Source organism: Pygoscelis adeliae, unplaced genomic scaffold (genome assembly GCF_000699105.1).
Source record: "Pygoscelis adeliae isolate BGI_AS28 unplaced genomic scaffold, ASM69910v1 Scaffold68, whole genome shotgun sequence".
In the NCBI taxonomy this organism is placed as follows: domain Eukaryota; kingdom Metazoa; phylum Chordata; class Aves; order Sphenisciformes; family Spheniscidae; genus Pygoscelis; species Pygoscelis adeliae.
In genome coordinates, this window is record NW_008825501.1 from 1,387,722 (window position 1) to 1,411,094 (window position 23,373).

The 23,373-nt window shown below is 38.0% G+C and overlaps 1 protein-coding gene across 1 annotated transcript in view; it reads right to left on the reverse strand.

Moving 5' to 3' along the window:
- PIK3C3 (phosphatidylinositol 3-kinase, catalytic subunit type 3) overlaps positions 1 to 21,868 on the reverse strand; it is an 82,657-nt gene extending 60,789 nt beyond the window's left edge. Inside the window, exons 1-10 of the mRNA XM_009331537.1 lie at positions 21,686 to 21,868; positions 21,024 to 21,167; positions 18,666 to 18,795; positions 12,682 to 12,768; positions 11,122 to 11,217; positions 4,850 to 4,921; positions 4,327 to 4,416; positions 3,644 to 3,748; positions 3,076 to 3,168; positions 1,122 to 1,307 (exon numbers count right to left, since the gene is read on the reverse strand). Coding sequence (XP_009329812.1) covers positions 1,122 to 1,307; positions 3,076 to 3,168; positions 3,644 to 3,748; positions 4,327 to 4,416; positions 4,850 to 4,921; positions 11,122 to 11,217; positions 12,682 to 12,768; positions 18,666 to 18,795; positions 21,024 to 21,167; positions 21,686 to 21,816 — 1,134 coding nt within the window. The 5' untranslated portion in view covers positions 21,817 to 21,868. The remainder of the gene's footprint in view (positions 1 to 1,121; positions 1,308 to 3,075; positions 3,169 to 3,643; positions 3,749 to 4,326; positions 4,417 to 4,849; positions 4,922 to 11,121; positions 11,218 to 12,681; positions 12,769 to 18,665; positions 18,796 to 21,023; positions 21,168 to 21,685) is intronic.
- Between the last annotated feature and the right edge of the window lie 1,505 nt (positions 21,869 to 23,373).

A 23,373-nucleotide genomic window follows, 5' to 3' on the forward strand; every position in this document is an offset into this window, starting at 1 on the left:
GGCCCCAAGTTGTGCCAGGGGAGGTTTAGATTGGATGTGAGGAAAAATTTCTTTACTGAACGAGTGGTTAAACATTGGAACAGGCTGCCCAGGGAAGTGGTTGAGTCACCATCCCTGGAAATATTTAAAAGACGTGTAGATGCAGTGCTTAGGGAGATGGTTTAGTGGGCATGGTGGTGTTGGGTTGACGGTTGGACTCGATGATCTTAGAAGTCTTCCAACCTTAATGATACTATCATTTTTTTTTTATCCCTTGCATAGCTGGGCATGAAAAAAAAAGCCAAACAAAAACACACATGTATCTGATCTATTTTAGATTGAAGACTGTAATTTTAATCACTTGCTGTTTATAATGAATTTGTTCCCTCTGCTATTCAACTTGCTCTGTTTAGCTGCCTTCGAGTGTTTCGTAAAAGGTACATTTTTAAAGTCAAAGCACTATGACCTTGGCTATTGAAGTGGGCTTCCAAAAATTTGATATATTTATGCTCCCTATTTTAAACTCTATTGATTGCCAAGGATTCTGGAGTTATGGTAATACACTCAAAGTATTATTTTTTTTTACTGTCAAAAGAAAATAGAATATATAAATAATTGAAATTTAACAGATAGCAGCTATTAAGTGTGCTCTACTCACAAATCACAGCTCATCATATTCTAATCAGTATACAATTAGAAACACCTTATTTCCACAGATGCTTTTCCACTCACTTTTTTTAGCAAAAGAGTATGACAATATACTGCTTCAACTTACCAGGTGGATTTGTTGGAAATCTTTTAGTAGACTATTTAAGTTCAGAGCAGTTCTATGCAGGTTAACATTCAAAATTTATCACTGGTTTCTGGGGAGAACATATGGTTGTTTCACTTTGTTTGACAAAACCAGCTATCACTGGCTGTTCATACTAAGACAATTATCAATGAGTGCCACTTAATAATGTGAAGACCTTGCTCCGTAAAGAGCTTAAATAGCATCACAGTGAATTTTTTTTTTCTTCCAGTTTTCCATCACTATTATTCACTTAAATGCCTTAAAAAGCAGCAAACGTTTCAAGTACTCAATGAGACTAAAAATCCTGAGACCAGCTGACTTTCACATGTACCCACAGCCCAATGAATACCTCATCATCAGCCTGCTGAAGCCTGGCAACGGCATACCGCCGAACCGTTGGGTTGGTGAAGTGAGATGACAGAAGTTCTAAAGAGTCTTCCACATCCATGGGCTTCCACTTGCCCAGCAGCTCCAGTGCTTGCTTTGCCTCTTGTGGTAGGTCCCAGTTGACACATTTTAAGAATTTTGTCAAGGCCTAAATAGAAAGAGATGGCACAATTCATCAGTGAAAAGCCAGGCTAAACAAATGATTTAGAATGGAATGCAGACTATTTCAGTTGGAAGGGACCCACAATGATCATCTAGTCCAACTGCCTGACCAATTCAGGGCTGACCAAAAGTTAAAGCATGTTATTGAGGGCATTGTCCAAATGCCTCAAACACTGACAGCCTTTGGGCATTGACCCCCTCCTCTAGGAAGCCTGTTCCAGTGTTTGACCACCCTCTCGGTAAAGAAATGCTTCCTAATGTCCAGTCTAAACCTCCTCTAACTCAGTTTTGAACCATTCCCACACGTCCTGTCACCGGATACCAGGGAGAAGAGAGCAGCACCTCCCTCTCCACTTCCCCTGCTCAGGAAGCTGTGGAGAGCAATGAGGTCGCCCCTCAGCCTCCTTTTCTCCAAACTAGACAAGCCCAAAGTCCTCAGCCGCTCCTCACAGGACATTTCTTCCAGCCCTTTCACCAGCTTTGTTGCCCTCTGGATGCATTCAAGGACCTTCACATCCTTCTTAATTTGTGGGGCCCAGAACTGCACACAGTATTCAAGGTGAAGCCGCACCAACACTGAACACAGCGAGATAATCACCTCTTTTGATGGGCTAGTTATGCTGTGTTTGATGCACCCCAAGTTGCCGTTTGCCCTCTTGGCTGACAGGGCACACCGCTGACTCGTACTGAGCCTGCTGTTGACCAGCACCCCCAGATCCCTTTCTGCAGGGCTGCTTTCCAGCCACTCCTCTCCCAATTTATACTTGTGCCTGGTGTTACACCATTCTAGGTGCATAATCTGGCATTTGGACTTGTTAAAGTTCATCCCATTAATCATTGCCCAATGCTCCAATCAATCTAGATCCCTCTGCAAGGTATCTTGTCCCTCAAGAGAGTCAAGAGCACCTCCTAGTTTAGTATCATCAGCAAACTCAGCATTCAACTCCTGCATCCAGATCGTTGATAGATATATTGAACAGAACTGGCCCTAGGACGGAACCCTGAGGAACACCGCTGGTGACCAGTCGCCAGCCAGATGTAGCCCCATTCACTACGACCCTTTGAGCTCTGCCCTTCAGCCAGTTCTTCACCCAGCACACCGTGAACCCACTCACCCCACAGTTGGGCAACTTGTCCAGAAGGATGCTGTGAAATTAACATTTCACATTAAGGCAGAACTAGATCCAGACTATATTTACATAAGCACAGACCTGAGGAACCTTACTGATGTAAGTGACAATACAATATCGGATTGTTTTAATACGTCCCAAAAAACTGCAGCTGGGTTATCTTTAAGTCAGATGCCAATGGTTACTGCTCTACCACAATTACCACTACATAAAAAAATGCCCACTGCTGGGGGATTATTTAGTTATTTGATTTACTTCAGGCTTTTGGTGTGCTGCTACTTATTCTGGTAATGCTAATCCTTGTCAAAAAGGGATGAAGAGTCTCCTCTTTAATAACCTTTCCTTCCTGAAGACAAAATTGGCAACATTGGTATTTTAAGCTGACAGTAAGTGTTTGTAGCTGACGGTGAGACTGCTGTAGTAATAGCCAGTTCACATGATTTAAGTGGGAAAATTACAGTCACCAATTTTTAAATCAGTAACATTGTAGAAAAAGTTAAAATAATCTTAACTAGCTTCTAAGACACTGAAGCTCTGTATCTCTGCAAGGACAGAACATTGCAGAATGAGTGCCAGATGAAGCACCTCTTGCATTAATAAGTCCTCTCAAATCATTCAACTTACCTTCTCCTGATTAGTAAGGTAATATCTGAATTTCCAAACTAGATCCTGTTCCTCGTACGTTAGCTGCTTTGTCGGTGGGTAACTCACTATGATCTATTAGATACATAGTCAGAAAGCAAGTTTAAAAACATGAACATGAATAATTAACAAGTTAACAGACTACATTGTGACAAAGCACAACACTGACAACACACAAAAATAGCTAGGAAAAAAAAGCTTTTCAACAACACAAAGTTCTCATGGTGATGCTCCTCAGTTATGCAGCTGTCTGAAGTGGCAGTGTAGGCAAACATACACAGTTACTTTAAGACTGCCATTAACACCTACATAATATGTGCACAGTATGCATTCTTATCCCCCCAAAACTGTTTTACAAAAAAATGAACAAGTACCTTCTGCTGCTGAGTTGGACTCATCTAACTAACCACTTGTAAGAAACACTTAACAACATTTCTTCATTAATTACTTTCTTTGAATTGAAATTAACTCTACTTCCTTAAACTGTCACCACGTACTAATACCAGACTACCAAATAAAATTGAATTCAGCCATCATATGACTGACTTACATTAAGCTGATCTCGTGTAGCTGCATTAGGCTTCAGATCATGATCAGAAGGTCCACTTCTTAAACTTCGAGCAAGCTTGTGATGTTTGCTTTCTACTAAGTTCTCCTAAACGCAGAGGGTAAGTCAGTATTTATAAATATTTAAACTCCACAGAAAATTACTATTGAAATGAAACCATCTATAGCAAAGACTCACCAGTATCTTGAATAATGCATGACAATTAAAATTCACATCTAAAACTACAGCGTCTTCTGGATTTTTTTTTGTTTGTTTGTTTTAGAAGAAACTCCTTCAATAATATGTGGAGGGTTGTTGCATATTTTGAGGTTTTGGTTTTTTTTTTTTTACTTCACACAATTTACAAACCCTATCTTGCCTTTTGGTGAATTGCTGCAAAATGCAAGCGCTTCAGTCAACACATCTGTGATTTAGCACTCAAACGTGCTAGCCGCTTTTATAAACATTTTTAGGATGTTTGCAGCATAAAGCTTTGTATGCAAGAAAAACTTCTCAAAAAGTTTTCCCACTGTTAATACCATGTTAGCAACAGTAGGAGCCACAGTAGGAGCCACAGTGTCAACGAGATTTCAGCAGCCAAGGCAGTTTTCAGCATTGTCAGACTTGCTCTTGCAGTGTTAGATTACACAGTGCTCAAACAGTGTTGCCAGTAGAAGCCCACTTACATTAAGGTTCCCAAAGCTGCCAATACCAGTCCCACTGAATTGGCATCCACAATAATGGAAATATTTTCTAGAACTGTACTTAGGCACTGTCTATATGAAAGACAACATACAAGAGAGCGTAGGGAGAAAATATTTTAACAGACGTAGTGACCAAGAGTTACTGCACCTTCCGCTAAATTTCTGTTCTTCAGCTCCCTCTTACCTTACATTCCCACCCCCTGACCTCTTTTGCCAACAATCCCCCTTCTCTGCTTTCCTACACCTCAGAAGCAAGCATATTAGGTATGGAAAGGAAGAGATGAACATAAGCATTAAATCAATTCTTGTATTTTAATCTAGCAGCAGCAGAAAAAAAAAATTACAAAAAGTCAAATCCACTGAATTTCTCAACTGGTCAAATACATCTTTTTCACTGGACTTTTAAAATATCAAGACAGCAATATAGGCAAGCTTTCATCTCCATTTATGAAAACGTCAACAAAAATACTACAATACAGATTGCATTACATGGAGCATTGCTTACCATAGACATCTGGGGATCTGGAATCTTAACAATTTCAGAACTTGTTAAAATTGGAGATGACTCATCACCATCCTAAATGACAAAAAGTTAAAGGCATATTAAACATCTCAAGTTTTAGGAAAAAAACGTCATATTAATGTATTGTGAATTATACTACAGTGAAAGAATGATGCAACTGCACCTTGCTGACTTTGACAGTTATAAAGGGGAAAACAGAAAATAAGGAATGGATTCTTTTTCTTGTTAGTTTTTGCTAGATGATAAACAAGGTGGCAAGACAGATGAAAGTTCATCTGAGGAGACACAGCATGGCAACTCACTACCATGCCAGCGCACAGGTGAGTGGAGAAATTTGCCATTATCACCACATGTGTCCTCTGGAAGCACGAAGAGAAACCAAATCGGGGTCCATATTTCCACTGAAAACAAATAATTTCCTAGAAATAACAGCCATGTTGCAGAAAATACCTCCTAATAGTACAACATACAGACTCTCTGAAACACAGATGAATTTAGGAAGATGTAAGCGTGCCTAGCTATCACAGGTTCCACACGGAGCATGACAGTCTCTTCTAGAAGTTCATGCTGTGCTGCTCTGGAGCAGTATGACAAGAACCTGCTAGTTTTCCTTAGGGGAGTCTAACCTGCTGCTGCATAAATAAGGGAAAGGAGAAATTAAAAAAGTTTTCTGCTTGAACCAGGCAGAAGGAAAAAAAATACAAAACCTGCCACCACGTAACAGAAGCAACAACTCCGTTTCCCTCTTCCAGTCACATCCAGACATTTAGTTTTGTTTTTTTTACCTTAGAAGTGTAACTAAGCATTAACTGACATGATCTACAGAAGAACATTTCATTTAAAAGACAGTATAAAACAGTAAAACAGAAAAAACAAGGCAACACCAGTATAATATGTGCTATGCTACATTTATACTCAGTTCTCATTTATTTTGGAGTAAATTTCAGCTCAGAATAAAGTTTTTTTTGACATATCAACATTTCCCTCAATAATGTAAGTTTTGAGATAACTTGCTCAAGTTTGCTTCTGCCCCCACCCTCTTTTTTTTTTTCCTCGTGCTTTTCCAATCACATATGCCTCTTGGGATGGCTTCACTTTTATACTTTTCAGAGGTAACTTTCAAAGAAGCAAAGGGCTTATATCAAGGGGAAGAACAAGTCACCAACAAGACACAGGAGTTAAAATTGCCATTAACATTTCACAACAAACATTTTTTTCCAGCTGCATAAATTTTGTGTTGCTGACTACAGTAAAAGATCTCTTATTATTAAGCTGCACGTTCAGGAAAACACTTCTATTACATTTCTCAGTGTCCTATGCCTTTCTGAAGCAACAGTTTTACAGTCAAAATAATGACAGTAACTATAGACACATCCTTCCTAGTTAAGGGAAATACACATACACTCTGGCTGTGGCTGATGATGATCCCAGAACATGAGCAGTATTGCTTTTCCCATTAGTCTTTAAAAAAAGTACCCACGCAAACAACTGAGGAGGAGAAAGAGTACATTTGCTCACAGTTTCTCTGTTTTAAAACCATACTGCCTACACAATGAACTTAGTTTTAACCCGATTGTATAGAATTAATAGTATTTCCAAAGTATTTCTGTTATAACACAATACTACTGCATCACTATAACAGTAGACTGAACTGAGTCTGAGCCACACTGACAGATCAGCACTCGCATTGTACTAAAACCTTTACCATCTCATCAGACAGAACTTTCAGATCATGTTATATTAGTTTTACAAAGTCAAGTTACATAAAAAGCAATGAAATTGTTGGGGGGGGGGGAATCCTTCTAAAAATAAACACATCTGATGACAAGAGATGACAGACCAACTTCTATCTACTAATTGGCTATCTTCCTAATCAAAACCATAACAAGGCTGCAATCTGACTTGACCTTTACAAAACAAAGGATTACCAATGCCCCAGTGACAAACAAGCTTCCGCTCTGTTTAGACCCTTCAGATAAAGCGCTGTAGGAAAAGCTTGACAGAAGAGTGGATTCACTAGCAACTAATAAATGTTCAAACTCCTACTGAAGCATTTATAACATCCATATCCCATGTGGATTCTCTAGGGATAAGCAGTAATAACACCCATACTACTACATCTTCCAGTGAAAACATGCAGATAAAATAGCTGTAAAAGGAAAGAGTCTGACAAAGCTTTTAGGCTGGTAGAAATGGAGCACCTACCCCACAATCAAAAGCCTATGACAGCTGTTACCAACCCAGAACTTACTAGGATGAGAATGACAAAAGCACAATTGCCTAAAATTTGCTTACTTACAAAACTAAAATAAAAAATGCAAAGCCTTCCAGTGACTAATGTCAAAACATCTGTAACACCCTTTAAAACCAAGATTGGGAATATTTTCCAAAACTAGTGATAAAAGAATGATTTCTAAACTCATTGCTGACGTGTCTTTTTTTAACCTTTCAGAAGAAATATTATAATGACTATTCTTTAAACTCCTCTTCTCAAATGCAGCCAGATTATGCTGAATAGCCAAGCTGAAAAGCTATAGTTATTCAGCTCAAGCACTAGGAAGACTTTGTTCCCATTGCATTTTAGAACAAAGCCTTAAGCTTCAACCAAAACTTGCTATGAAACCAAGTTTTGCCAAAGCATTAGTGGGTCAAGTTACTGTGTCAGGAGTTAACATTTTCAGAACAAACTATTTTGTGAAATCCTCAAGAAGGCACAGTGCCATTTGTTTGCCCGTGAAGGACGTCAGTTGTTTAACTTTGCCTTCCAATTAGATTAACACCCAGCTCTAATTCTCTCTCGTATTTGGAGAGCATCACATGGATCATTGTGACCCTGACCATACAAACTTACTAAACCATACCAACGCCTGAGGGTCAACGCTAAATTAGCGTTCGACTTTGGCCAGGTGCATGCTTTTGAAGTGTCTCTCCTGATCATCCCCATGTAGCGAGCTTTGGTTCGTATCATAGAGGTTTTAGAAATACCTAATATCCTCCAACTGCCAACAGTCATTCTGCCCACGGGACTTGATTAAAGCTAGTCCCAAGTATAAGCACACAGTGCAGACACTGGTCCTTCAGCAACAACTTCACTCTGTAAATCTGCTCCTCTTGGCTGCATTACTTGCTAGCACAGCCAGAAACCGAGATGACCTGCTATATTTTGCCACTGGGAAACAAAAGCAACATCAATACTAAACAGCATTAACTTGCTTTAAACTACTATGTTACAGAACTTTAGAGGCATTTCACTACATTAAGGTCCGTGTGTGTGACTTTTATAAAAATATTAGAGCCCATTTAAGAAAGTCAACAAAATTCGCAGAATTTTCTGAACCATCAAGGTTCTTCCGCACTTTCCTGAAAATCAGTTTCACAACATCAATAAATAAGGAGGTTCTATTTGTCTTATTCTTTACTCAAAACATCTTTTCAAGTAATACCAATGGGATCCAACTTCTCCCAAAGGAAAAGTAAATGGACACCCAATGCTGTAGACATTAGTTTTTCTTTCTTTCAAACCATGACAAAGGCTCTGATAGTCAGACTACTTTTTTATTTTTAAATAAACTGGATGCAGCAGCGCAATGAACTTATTTATTCAAACAAAGGTTTCACTTGAAACCTGCACAAAAACACATTAGTGATAAATGTTGGTGTTATTTGCACTTGGAAAGTCACACTGAATTTTCGCCTAAACGGAGAATGAGAAGCAATGCTCTCATTACCAGCAGACTACTATCCTTCATGTCTTGAATGCTGTATTAAAATTAAGTTAACAGAGAACATGGAAAAAGCCACTGCCACTTCACTTCATTGTAATTGAATGTTGAGTCAAAGAATCTCAAATTCTATCAGCCACTGTTTAACAGGCTAGTTCTTCGTAAACACTTGAAAACAAATTTATCAACAGAACTGTGACAAGTAATCTCCACTTCGACTATCGGTCACAGGCAGGTGACAACAGAACCTAGTTTCATTAGACTCAATATAGTGGATTGGCGATGCCGGATATGTATACTGTACACTGTAATTGGAAGCATGACAAAACTGAGAAGACAGGCGCTAATTCATGTACTGTTTCCCACTGCTGCCAGAAAAGGGTCAAGAACTTGTTGAAAACTACTTCATAACAACAAATCCCTCAAACTGCAGTTAGTTATAGCAGTTATAGTGACATAGTTATAGTTAGTTATGTAATATGTACTATTACACATTCAATTACTTCATTTCCACAAGAGCAGCCAATTCACAGTTATTTTGTTCCATGCACTTTTAATATGCTTCAGAAACATCTGCTGAAAGAAAGATGCATGCTTGAAGTCTGAATGTTCTTTCCCGCACTTCGCACATCTGTAAAACCATGATGATGACAAAAAGAGTTGTGTGTGTAAAGCAGGAATAGTTCATCTATAGTGGTAGGTTTTGGGAGGTGAGGGAGACAAATCATTTTTAGGAATGTCACATTCAGCTATAAAAATAAAAGAGCCAGGAGGACACAAAGCCGCATGGTAGCCACGCCCATCAGTTTGCACATGTGAAAAGTACAGCGTGTTCTAATGTAAAAAAGCTAATGGTTAGTAAAATGTTTCAATATTTTGATCGTATTCCATTATGCTCTCCAGAAAAATATTTCCTTGATTTCCACGGAAGTAAATAATTTTATTTTGTTTCATGGAGGGATCCGACACATCGTGGGTTTCATTCCAATTTGTAACACGAAGGAGTTTTGTAATATTAAGATCCTCTACGATAGCTGGTTCTAGGAGAAGTCTAGGAGAAGTCTTTCATAGTAGCACTATGAAAGAAGCTATTCTAAAGGCAAAAAGATTTGGAAAAGTGGGGACAGCTCCCATTGTCAACTACAGTCCACCAAAAGAAATGCTAAAGAGCTGCTTAGACACTCAGGAAGGAAGCTCAGCAAGTTTTTAACCTAGGCGCCTGCCTAAGTCACAGATCTCCACCAAAATTTTATCTTTTTCAACTCTACAAGCTGTTTTTAAGAGATTTTAAGCAAGCCTTAAGTTCTTCTGTAATGGTTGACTGCGAGACACAATGATAACTAAGCAACTAACACATCACTACAATAAATGCTGGGGGGGGGGGGAACTAAAAACACCCAAACAAAAAAACACCAACCACCACCAAAAAATCCCCTGACTACACACAACAACCAAACAACAACAAAAACACAAACAAAAAACCCAACGCACGCCACTCCCCCACCCCCAATTTTGTGGAATCCTGCTTTTTGCAATTTATTACTGTATTTTTCACTACCTTCTTCTAGAATCTTAAGTTAGATCAGAGTTCTGCTGCCCAAATCAACTAGTAATGTTGCCCCATACATAGAAATACTTGTAATTTATTTTCCATTGTATTAACATTTTCTGTACTGAATTAGTTTTTTTCAAATTCTCAGAATAGACGTTGCTTAAAGTTAATGCCTCTGTTCTCAATAGGACTCCAGTCTGTTTTTCTACCTTCTTTCTCTTTCCTATAAAGCTGCATTATTCAGTAGCTTTCTGAATTCTTATGAATCTAAACATGTTGAAAATTAAGAGGTAATTACTGACTTTATTTTATGCCAGATGGTAGATATACTGCTTTTTCTCTTTCAGTGGGTCTTTCTAGAATGCCTTCCAAAGCCAGACTGATGTCTGTTAAGCTCACTGTTAATCCTTCGTTCCATTAACTTTGAACTCATAAAAAACACTGAGGGCACTGCTTTGGAGATCTGTTTCGTAAACAGAAAGAAAAGATGCAAGACATTCCAGTCCAGAAGTCTTTTACTTAATTGACTGCCAAAGCATTTTCAGCATGAAAGACTAAATTTCTGTATTTGTTCATTCTAGAGAAAGTGTTCGCCAGCAGAGCTCCTGTGCAAAGTTTTAATAACTTACACCTTTTATAAAGTTATCAATCAATACAGGTACATTTCTTCCTCCTATAAGATATAATTTTACATACGGCTACTCTGAAAGTACTGCTGGATGACTGAAGGAACCATAAATCAAAAAGTTTTTAATCACACTTATTAAATTCTGTAATCTTGAACTGTATTTCACGAATGATTGACTTCTGCAATCTTGTTGCATCTATACTATTTGATTTGTATGTACATAAACAGTTGCCAGTGACAGCTGTCTGCCACTATCTTGCAGCGGAATGTTTCACCTCAGCAGAAAAACCTATCCGTTTTAGGTGCGTATGTTGCTTTTTAAAGACAACCATAAAGCCTGCAAGGCACATACCTTTTCGTAGTAAACTATTCCATATTCTTTATCATCACACTTGACGCAACGGAATTCAATCATCAGGTACATAAAATTAGAACTTCGTTTTTCCCTCTGAGAAGAGAACCACCACAGATGTATATCATACATTAAAGCGCATCAATCTTCAGCAGTCTCAGTACAGCAATTACCCTACTTCCTTTGTGCTGTAACTAATTAATTAGATTATCAGTTGTTGTAGCAATTATTCAGTTAATCATTTCATAGCACTACTTGAGACCGTAACACCTTCTTCCTGACATTCTTACTTCCTTACATTCCTACTTTATGATAAACATCCACATGTAACAGATAAAATAACATTGTTTTCATCAGTGCCTTGCAACTGTGGTCTTTAAAAAGGCAATAAAGAATAACCAGCTGACAGCTGGGATTTTTATGTGGGTTTTTTGTTTTGTTTTGTTTTAATCATTAAACACAATCATGTGTGTCAGTCAAAAACCAGAAGACATGGGGGGGGTTGAAATCACTGTTTCAGATGAAACCATGAAAGAGACAAATTAAACTTGGACTACAAGATTAGATTTGCAGCTGATTCACTTTCAGAGGAAGATATGCCCATGTGCCCATTTTTTAAATGCTTTACCTAAAAAAAGTGCTTAGAATTTTAAAATCTACATGGCAAACAAGAAAGAAGTTATACATAACCACCACCGGGAATATATATTTAATAAAAAAATAAGCATCCCCTTTAACAACAAGTAACTCAAGTTTGTTTCATGCATTAATAATGCATTGACTTTCCAGCATAGGCAAAATGGTTCTGCACTTAAGGCACAGCTCTAGGAATCAGGAATTTTAGTTTTCTGTATTTTTACAGAAAAGGAAGGGGGGGGGGGGAAAAGAGGACATAGGCTGAGTTCTCAAAAAAAAAGATTCATAAATTTTTGTTTTTATAAACCCTTAAGTTCAAAAAGAATCTGATTCCTTGAGGTCTAATTATCAATAAGAAAACAGAAATCTCAGCACACAAAACAAAACAAAGGAGTTCTGTTGTGCAAGATGAGTATAATCAGTTAACAGTTTTGGGGAGGTTTTGCTCAATGAGGGTTAACACCTCATTCAGGTATTTAACTACCAGATTTTTTTTTTTTTTAAATATTCATTCAAATCTTAGAAGTGTTTTTCCCCAGCACCCAAAATCAACACCAGTAAAGCTGAATAGGTCTAAAACCAAGGTACAGCCTGTATGTCCAAAAAGCTTCTCATCACAATCTAAATCCTAGAGTTAAATTAGTCATACCTAGCAGCATTTGTTCCAAGCTATTCCAAATTATTAATAAATTCTCTCTTCCGTGATCAACTTCACTTGAAACTGACAACTGACAAGACAGCTGTCTATTCTCGTTATTGCCAATTCACCTTTGGAAACTTAAAGAATTATTCTTCCTTTTATCATATACACTGGTGGTTGAAGAAAAATAGGATAAGTGCTTTGAGTTAGACTCCTAAGCAAGCAAATGTTCCATATTAGCAAGATCCCAAAAAACATTACAAATCTGATGTACGATGGCCTACCTCATTGATCATTTCTATCTCTCTAAAGGTCAGTCTGTCCAGCCAGTCCACTTTCACCATATGACCTTGCCGATGAGACTTGGTAAGCTGCACGAAAACACACAATGATAATATTTAAATTGCTGGGAGCGAGAAAAAGAATATCAAAGTCATAATTTTACAGACACACTAACATAAAATCAGGGGAAAAAAAAAAAGGAACTGGAAAAAATGCTTGTACAAAAAACAAAACCATGTTCCAAGCACATCGTCATTGAATTTTTAACACATTAAAAACAGGAACCTATTTTTTAAGTAAAGTCACATAACAAAAATACTTCTTTTTTTGTTACTAAGTTTCATATAGTAAAACTTACCAAGTCAAACAAAAAGAAAATATTTCAAAAAATATCCAAACTGAATAATTCGGCCCTTATTAGCCTTACCAAAACAAGTTCTTAGATTCGGACTTACACATCACAAAAGGTCAGCCAAAGACAGCAAGTCGCAGACAGCTTGTTCTCCCTTTCTTTTTAGTCATCTGAAAAGTAGTTCAGGTTTTACTCCTACATCTACATATTGCTGTAGTAATAGCAAGGAAGTTGAGTTGTTAAAGGACTACCTAACAGTAGAAGAGTGGAAGAGAAGATAAGTAAGATATGAGCCATACTACCTGTAGTTTCAGATGCACTGACACACAATAGTTTATGAAAACTTCAGAAGACCACACAAATATGAACAAGAATCACCTTTTTGGCTACTGAGAAATCACAAGTGTTCCTCAAAAAATTAGTAATTCTTGCAGTATGCAAGAAGAGATGCAAAGGGACTAGAAGACATCAAGTTCTTTCATGTTTGAAAGAAATCAGTATCTGTCTAGAAAATGGCTAGTGCAGAGACGCTCAACGTTATTCCTATTAAGGGAAGGGTTACAACTACTACTTCATTGCTTTGTTCTGTGGTCAACCAGCCCATCCATGAGCATTTAAATTTGAACAGGCCATACAATCACACCAACTGCCATTTCTTGTCCAGCTGACAGCTAGGGGACAGGCAATACACAAAGAATACTAGGATGGCATGTGACCGGAACATATTGTATGTAGGAGAACACAGGATACACAACAATAGCCTACTTCTCACATAGAGAATCGGAGATGAGGCTACTACAAAAAAAACAGAGAAGACTTGCTATATGCTGGGAGTTGTCTAGGTTGCACAGTTTGTCAGATACCTGCACTAGACTTTCAGCAGCTCACCACTAAAGATACCAAAAAAAAAAATCACTGTAAAAAAAAAAAGGTTAAGGGTTTGCACCAGTAGTACTGTTTTATTATTCTCGCTCAAATCCCCCGTAAACTGATGCCTTAGCAGTACGGACACAAGTATTACTGTACACCAAGGATGACCTAGGCTGAATACAAACCCCATCATGATGTACTCTGAAAAGAGCATCACCTTCATGCCCAGGTGCAGATCCTGACAGATCTGGAGAGTACATACATGACAAACTCACAAGAAGCCAATCTTCAGAAATTATGCAGAATCAAATAGCTTTTTACATCTCTTGGAAGCAATGCTGACACAGCAGGCAAATAATTGTCTAGTCTCCAAAAGACTGTAAACAGCCATTAAAACTATTAATAAAATGAAAGTTCAGTGTTCTGCAGTCTCCCTGAAGGTGTTCTTGTATCAGTGGAACTGATCTGTCAAAGATCAGCTGGTAAGCATTTATCCTTGTCTTTTAACATCTTGATCAATTGCCCCTTCACATCCAACAACAACAGACCATCTTGCTTCTTCACTTTCCACAAAGTGACTCCTTGCTGTTCAAGACAACTTCATTGGTTTATTTTGGTTTTTGGTTGGTTTTTTTTCCTCTTATTCACCTCCCCAGAGTTTAATTTGGAGTTATGGTCTAACAACACTTTGGATACTGGTTCCTGCCTCTAAGCAGGAAACAAAACTCCCAATTTATTTAGTTTTCTTGGAAATAGTTTATGTCAGAAAGCGTGGGAAAACACTACAGTCCACACCATGGCCTCTGCACCCTCTCAAGATCTGAATTAAATTTTAAGGCAGATTACTTATGAAAGCAAGCATAACATATAGCTCTGAATGACAATGCTTGCTCATTTCACAAATATGTTATCTAATTCAACTTTTCTGATTCTTGGTTCCTACTAAGTCTATTAGAGATGAAGTTTAAACTTTTCCACTGAATATTAATCCTCAACTACAGTTATTGGCTCTACTTAAGTAAAGGACTAATCAAAATCAGTCAATTTAAAAAGCACTCAAAAAGCTATTCAGTTGGGAGGAAAATCCTGCCCTTTTTTTTTTTTTTAAACTTATTTCCAGATTTGCTAGGAACTGGCCATTTCAAGAAGCACTAAATAGTAAATTAGCCATGAGCATCTGATGCCCTTTGTTCTGAACTCGTTCCATGAAACACAAAAACATAATCCAGTAACGACTATAAGATTGTTCACTTAAAGCAGCTGATTGACCTAACTTTTCTTTAAGCTCTAGACCACAGTATAGCTTGACAGAAGTAATAAGATTTTGATGCAAACTTTGGAAGACCGCTGCAACTTCTAAAAATTAACTAACTCCGTTCAGTATACAGTAGGGGCTTTTTTCCATTTGTTTTGTTTCCAGTTTAGCTTCAATAAACTTCAGAAACTTAACAGTACAAAAGGAAAGGGACGGGGGGCCAAAGTATAATCCTTAATAACACTTCAGGATGCTGGATGTAACCAAAGCACAGAAACCCAGCCTTTGGGTTCTTTCAACTCATCAGCAGGACTGTAAACAGAACCACAATATAGTAATACTTTTTTGCTATCTTATGTTATATTCTGCAGCCAGTTCATCAAATTCTATCTCAGCAATATTACAAAGACAGAGTGTGCCAGGACTGTACTAAAAGGATAATACAAGCCTTGGCCTTTGCTTCATATGTGACTTTATAATATATTCCAAAGGTAGAGAACCAGCAGCATGCAGACTAGTTATAACCCAAGATGCTGTTTCAGGCAGGCTGGACATCACCACTTAATGCATTCACAAATGTCCTACCTAGTTCACAGAAAAGGTCTTCTCATTCTCAGCAGTGAAGAAATTCTTTACCCTTACATGTCCACCATTTTAGCCATTTCTAAATTACTCCCTATTATTTTTTTTTTATCTAAAACAAGCATTTTTTTCTTACTCAAGGTAGCCCTTTTATTTCTCCTACCTTAAACCAATGCATCAAAATTTTCAGAATATCACATATTCACATCCAGCACTGATACACAGATTTAGGATAGCACTTATCAAAGCCTTGGCAAAAAAAAAAAATGTTATTTAGGTACCTGGGTCACAAATTCTTAGTTTGTTTTCTTTCCTTTATTCTCTAGTGCAGTGAACAAAAGTCATTCTGTATGTTTTAGAGGAAAATTGTTAATCTCTTAAACCTGCAAACCTCCCTTACAGAGAGGAAAAAAGTCATAACACTGCAACTAGTTAGGCCTGCATACAAGACCCAGAAGATATGTAGGCATATGAACACATGAAGAACCATTCTCTTGGATTAATATTTAAAGCTTAAAGTAAGAGGGAAGCTAGTGCATTCCCTTCAGGGAAAGAAGCATTCATCATCTGCTACTAAATAAGAGGCATCCCTTTAGATACTATCTCACCATTGTTATTATCTAATTTCATTCAGCGAGCAGAAGATGTGAGGGCAATGAGTGGATCCAAAAGAACTTCAGAGTACTTTTTGTTTAAGTAGATTAAAACACCACTCATGGGAGAAACATCTTTATGTCATTAATATTTGAGCGTGTTAAGGTATTCCACACTCCTCCCATTAATATTTCTTAGTACAGGAAGGATCTGCATTCACAATGATCCCCAGGATGCAACATGGCTTTTTCATCAGTAGCATTTTTACAAGCAACATTCATGTGTTTTGTAAGAGCACAACCACTGGCACCTCAACATGAAATGAGAGACTTGCCATAGTATCAATTATTTAAGGTAAAAGGACGCAACTCCTCCAGCAGCCAGTCATTGATTTTATAAAAATTCCCTATAATTATCCCACACACATACACACACACAAACTCAGAAGCATGTCAAGAAAATAAAAAGTTATCTTTCAGATGGAGAAAAGGTCCTTCAGCAAGCTTTTCTCCGAAGTTACTTATTATCTCAAAAACTCTAATCTGGCCTCTGGTATCAGACATCAACCAATAGCATGACACTTCCAAACAATAAGTCTGTCCAATAAACACAAAAAAACCAAACCAAGAATAACAAAGTCCACACAAACTCATCTTGTATTTAATTAGTCCTACTCCTTTTAGCTATATTTAAATATACCTTCACATACAGTAGCATCAGGAGGCATTTGGCAACTGATGAGTAAGTCATAGAAAAACTGAAGCTGATTGTACTCAAACAATGGCTATTTAGGAATGATACATCACCAGAACCTCATCTGCTGTGTAAACTGCTGTGCAAATGAAAGCTCTCATAGACACACTACCCAGAAACCCTATTCACTTCACTAGCATCTGATGGTAAAATGTTTTTATATATGAACACAACAAAATATCAGTGAAAACACTTTCATCTTTCAAAAATTAGTATCTTCCAAAACAGCTTTCAGAAGAGAACAATAGTGGCAATGATGTTATTAGCTTTTTATTAGCCATTAATTAGAACTCTCTAATTGGGATGTGAAAGGAGAATTCCCTCCTCTTCCTCAGAGACTTTGAGCCCTCATCTCCCATATGCCAAAAGAATAGGCTAGAACAGACCCAGGTATTTTAAGACTGAAATACTCTACATTATTTGTATTTCTTGAGCTAGGGAGCATAAGGGAGCGAAAGGAAGAGGAGAAAAAACACTGGTAGGGTACGGTCATGTTTGCATAACAGACTTAACATGAAAGGGAAGGCCTACACTCTAAAACCCTTTCTCAGAGACCTGCTGCCCACATCATGTAACCATTTGATGAACTATAAACAAGCCTTGATATTTAGTGTCTGTCTACAGAAGCTTCCTTAGGCTAGAGGGGATTTATTCTACTATGATCAATAAACGGGGCACCACCACCAGCAGAAAGCTTTAATGAGTTTCCATTATAAATTCAAGGTGAACTAGACTAGTAAGACTAATAAGAGAGACCCTAAATGAAAGTTACTTTATTGCTGTGATAAATCTCTAGATGAGAAATTGGACATATTTATGGCACTGAACCTGTCTTTCACTGGGAGTTGCACAAAGATGAGGATGAAAACTAGGAGACCAAGATTAAGAAGAAAGTGGGTTGAGCAATTTGGCAAGCTTGAGGTAAGCTTACCTGAAGAATGAGAGAGATCAGCTAGTAAAACAGTTCAAGAACATCTACTGATCAATTTCAGAAGTAGTTTTGATGGCAAAAATACACTCTGCCATGAAGCTGGGAGAAGAAAATACTAATATACAAACATATTCATGAGCTGAAATGAATGAAACTTTGGTTAATTTTTGCAGTTCTATTCAAATTCTTTCTAATGTAGAGGTATGTCATACACATCTGAACGTTACACCAGACAGCCTTAAATCTAAAGGATTGCTACTGAAAGAAACTGGACTGTCCTCACAAGTTAATGTTAGCAGCTGCTCTTACTGAACCTGATGGAATTTTGGCTTCAAGCATCTTCAAGGCACGTTCACATTTTCATTCTGTACAAAGAATTAGGATGTGAAGTTGTTACAACAGAATGCTATGTATATTAAAAGGTGTTTATATGTCCCCTTTTAAAAAAATACTTCAGAAGCAAACGAGTGTGATCTAGTTTACTCATTTGTATAAATCCTGTGAAATATCTAAACAATCAAAGGAAGATAGCTTTCACATGAGAAGACAACATGAGAAGCCTGTCTTCATTAAAGTCTGTCTTCTTTCACTCCGGTTAAAGCACAAGCTTTTCACATACATCTTAAAATGTTACTTGCTATTCCATTACCTTTGCCAAGCGGCTCATTTGATCTTCAGAGACTGTGCTGCTGGTTCTCCCAGGAGTTTTGGTGGGCTCCGAGCCGTCAGCTTCTACGTTGGGCCAGACTTTCAAATCATGCATTCCTTGACGAAACATACTGCAGGGAAAAATGCAGAATCGCTTCAGTAAATTCAAAATAATACAGCTGTCAGGAATCAAAGTACAGCAGCAGCTGCAAGAAAATGAAGTAGCTTCCTCTGCCAAACCTACAAACATGCACTGCCATGCATAATTTAACTGAATTGCAAAAGTGCCTTGCACCTTGTGCCCCCTATGGCCTTCATTTTTATTGGCACACGGAGTTTAGAAGAAAATGAGTAAGTCTGAGACAACTTATATGGCAAGTGGAAGAAAAATGGGTAATTCCCGAAGTCAGTGGGGTGGTACAAATGCAGACCGAGGACAGAGCTTGACCTTCATATTTTTATTATTTGTAATGAAGCAGAAAGAAATCCTCTTGACTTGCAAATTATAATAGTGACTTTAGGTCTGCCAGTCTGAAAAAAATTCAACTAAAAAACTACCTAAGTTTCATTTGAAGGTCAACTGATAAAAAGCAGCCTTCTTTTGAGCTGCCAGCTAAAAAAAAAAAAAAAAACAAACCACAACCCTCAACACACCATGTTCTCCATCTATGCTTGAAATTGAATTGGTAATTGAAAGTATGCAGTGAACCAAACTTTGCAGGGTAACTGACCACCCCTTTTCTCTGCAAAAACCCTGCTTCCCTTGTATATTTGTGCCGATCCACCTATGAAAGGTGCCCCAAGAAATCAAGTGCATTAGTTTTGCCAATAAGAGGTGATCAGGTAACTCTAACAACTTCACGTAAATACAACTGGAAGGAACGCTTTAAAAAAGTTAACCATTAAATGAGAAATACCGACTAGAAGGACCATCTGACCTTGAATTTACACATCATTTTGTGGAATATTACTACAAGGGTTTCCATTTACATGTAAATACAAAATTTTGAAATTATTTGTTGCTTTCTGTCCGTCTACTTTCCCCAGGCCCCACATGCTGGAAAGAAAAGTAAATTTCATTTATGAATTGTATCTTTTTCCAGGAAGTATGCTCTAATGCTTTAAAAACTACCAGCAGTCTTTGGGGCATAGTCCAATTGATCCAGTTCAATTTTCTGCCCTAAGACAATGTCAATCTTTTTGTCAAAGCTATATCTTCAATGACAGAGATACAACCTCTCTGGTCATTTTCTGCATTCAAGTGTCACTATAACAGCTTTCCTAATACTAACCTAAACTTTTCCTGCACTTCAGTTTAGCCTTATTACTTCTTATCCACTGACAAAACAAAAAAAGGCTATTTCTCCCCATTTTCCAACGCTACCTACATACTAGAAAAGTGTTCCTACGGTCTTTTCTTCAGCCTCACTAGTATTTACTCCTCCTCCATCACACCCGTTTGCTAGATGTTCAATGATATGGACACCCTTAGACTCCCAGTAGTCAGCAACTTGCCTAAAGTCAGTTACGTAGAACTGACCATATCCCAGCTGAGTGGATGAGTATGGAGAAGGAGGACACAACATTGTCCCTGATGCGCATGCTTGTAGACTGTTTGCACATTCAATGTCGTTCACACATTTCACAAGAGCATCATGATGCTGAATCATGCAAAACTTAAGATTCACTCTAAACCCCAAATCTTTTCCTCTGTTTTCCCGGGCAGCTGCTCCCCATTCTGTATTTGACTACAATCAATTACAAAAAGTACCAACGCCTCATACTTTTCCTTAAACTGCATCCTATTTTTTTTTCAGTCCCCTTTGCACTTCGTCAAGATCCTTTCGATGTATTGTCACCTTCCAGCACACTTGTAATCCTTCCCATCTTAGTGTTGTCATCCACAAATTTACTAAACCCACGCTCTATTGGATCACAGATTATTAATTTTGAAAGTTTCTGATTTACTGAGTTACACCTTAATCCTTATAGATAACACTGCATTAACAGCCCAATTACAAGCCGATTAAATCAATTATCTTAAGTAATCAGTACTAGCATCCATGCATTACAAAAGTATAAATATGAAGTGATTTCAGCATTTCCTACCTTAAAATCCAAGCTTACAGATCTAAAAAAAAAAAGCCTAAATTTTGGTGTTACACAAGAGAAGACTTTTTCACAACACTGTAGCATGTGTGAAGTTACACTCAGGAAGAAATAGAATAAATCACCTATGTATCTGATTTTTCAAATACGGAACTGTTAACCCGGTTTAAAAAAATCTCCCATAACCACTGCTACCTTACGATTCACAAGTGAGCTTCAAACCTGTACCATAGAAGAAAAAGCAGTATACCCATATTTCCCAAAGAGCGAGACCGTTGTTCCTCCCACAGGAACTGCTTTACCAGGTCCATATACATCCCAGATGGTCAGAGCCACCTGTGCATTGCGAGGCAAGTCTGGATACTTCACAGGCAGTTTCAGCCATTCATTCCAGCTGCAGAGAAACACTTTTTATTAGTCATAAAGCTTTAGAATTCAAGTTACTCTGTAATAGTTTATACAGCCCAGATTCTCCTTAGAATATGAATTTCTAAGGGCAAATGGCCTATTTTCTTCTGGGCTTTAACCGTTCAAATACTTGTCCTGAGTATGATTAAAAGGCTAGAGACTAAAGGAAAAATACTCTAGCCTGACAACCTAAGTACCAAAGATCAGTCTGCCCAGTAAACAGTATGAAAGTGTCCTAGTCCAGGCCCCAGAAGTTATTTAAGTAGTGAGCCATGCCCAAACACCCAAGTAACAATTTTATTACTTACCCGTTACACAGAAAGGTTGGGTTTGTGCTGTCAGGGCAACACTTAATAACCATACAGAGACTTGAAGAAACATGAGTTATTTGAAGAAGACAATAGAAAACAAATCTTTTTGATGCAAATAAAAACCATAGATTTATTTACACAACTTGATGCCCTGGTAACTAAGAGGAATATGAAATAAAATGCAGTCACTTACTTCCACCTAGTGCTAAAAGCTTTGTAGGAAGTTCTAACTGGAAGAGCAAGAGGCTTCCCTTCTGCAAACACCTGACAAGTTACATACAAGTCAGAGCAAGTTTCTTGATACAGTCCCGAGAACTTCAGCATTGGATCTTCTAAGAGAGCTTTGTAACTCTTCTGTTCTCTTTTCCCTTCCAGACTGCCTCTATGTGGGGAGGGAAAAAAGAAAAAAAAAGGGGGGGGGGAGAAAAAAAATAAATAAACCAAAATTTATTTTATCCACAGTAAAAATCCAATTCTATTTCCATGGCTTATGTTTAGATTACCCAGTACTAAGGCTATCCCCATTTTCCATTACTAGCCAGTAGTGAAATCCAGTTAATGGAGAGGAACTCAGGATGTGAAGTGATGAACAAATACAGAAATTATTGCTATACTGATTGGGGGGGGGAGAGCTGGGAGGGAAGAATTACTTGTTTCTCTTTTCAATGGAGATAATTTCTTCTAGTACAACCTGTAGATTCTCAGACAGTATCAAACGAGGTACCCTAAGCAGGGCAACAATGAGATGACATACACTGCTAATATTAAAAAAACAAAACAAACATCAGATTACATGTGCTCCAAATACTATTTGGAAAAAGAAAAAAAATCCACAATAAGAAAAGCCCTGTTTTCAAGCTGTATGAAATGTGAAACGTATGACTGGCTTTGGATGCCAGCCATCTCTCAAATCAGCAACAAATCAAAGCTCAAGTAAGCAGACTGTTTAAATCAAACTTGATTAAATCCCTGCAACAACTTGCAGAATGCTAGCATTAGAGTAAATCGATGGAATTTCTCAGGCCTCAGCTATAACACGATGAAAACAATCAAGCATATTAAATATCTGACTGTGGATGCACATGTGAAAACAAAAAAGGAATTGTGGTGGTGATGGGAAAACATGCAAGCTCAATCTTCCAGCAAACAAAAACCTATCAGTACCACAAAAACACTTCAGAGCACGTGAACAAGTTTCTTGCAAGAAACTAGCACAGCACATTCCAGGATGACATACACTACGACGCACAAAAAAATCCTAGTTGTATTTTTGTTAGGCAGAATGAATTAACAAAGGGGACGCATGCACCTGATTTCAGATGTCATCTTCCATTCAGAAGTTAACCCCCAAATAAACTTCCCCAAGTTAGTTTTCAAAAAAAGTGCAATGTATCTTAACGTAGCAGCATTAGGTATACTACATTTTAAAGCCAGCCACGTCCCTCCTACACAAATGTAAACATCCCATTGCTGTGATGCTGAAAAATCCCAGACTTAAAAAAAAAAATTAAAAGATGAACCAGCAGATACATCAGCGTGTGGTAACACCAGCTTCAACGCGAGCGCTTGCATATACCCAGTTAGGAACATACTTACATGTCGCAGCACCTGGATCTGCCTACAACAAAGAACCCGACTAAGAGCAACTTGCTTTCAAAGGAGCATGCAAACAAGTAGGAAAGTGTCGCCAGTTTACCTCCTTCCCCTGACACTGAGGAGTGAGCTGTGACACCGGCAGGTGAAAGGTTATCAGAGACATTAGCGCTGAACTGACAATCAATCTTTGCCTTAAAGCACCGCCCTGCACTGCAGGACTTAAGGCCATGAACGCTGGTAACGCGTTTAGAGCGAAGCTTACAACCCTGGCCCTGCTGCTTGCCG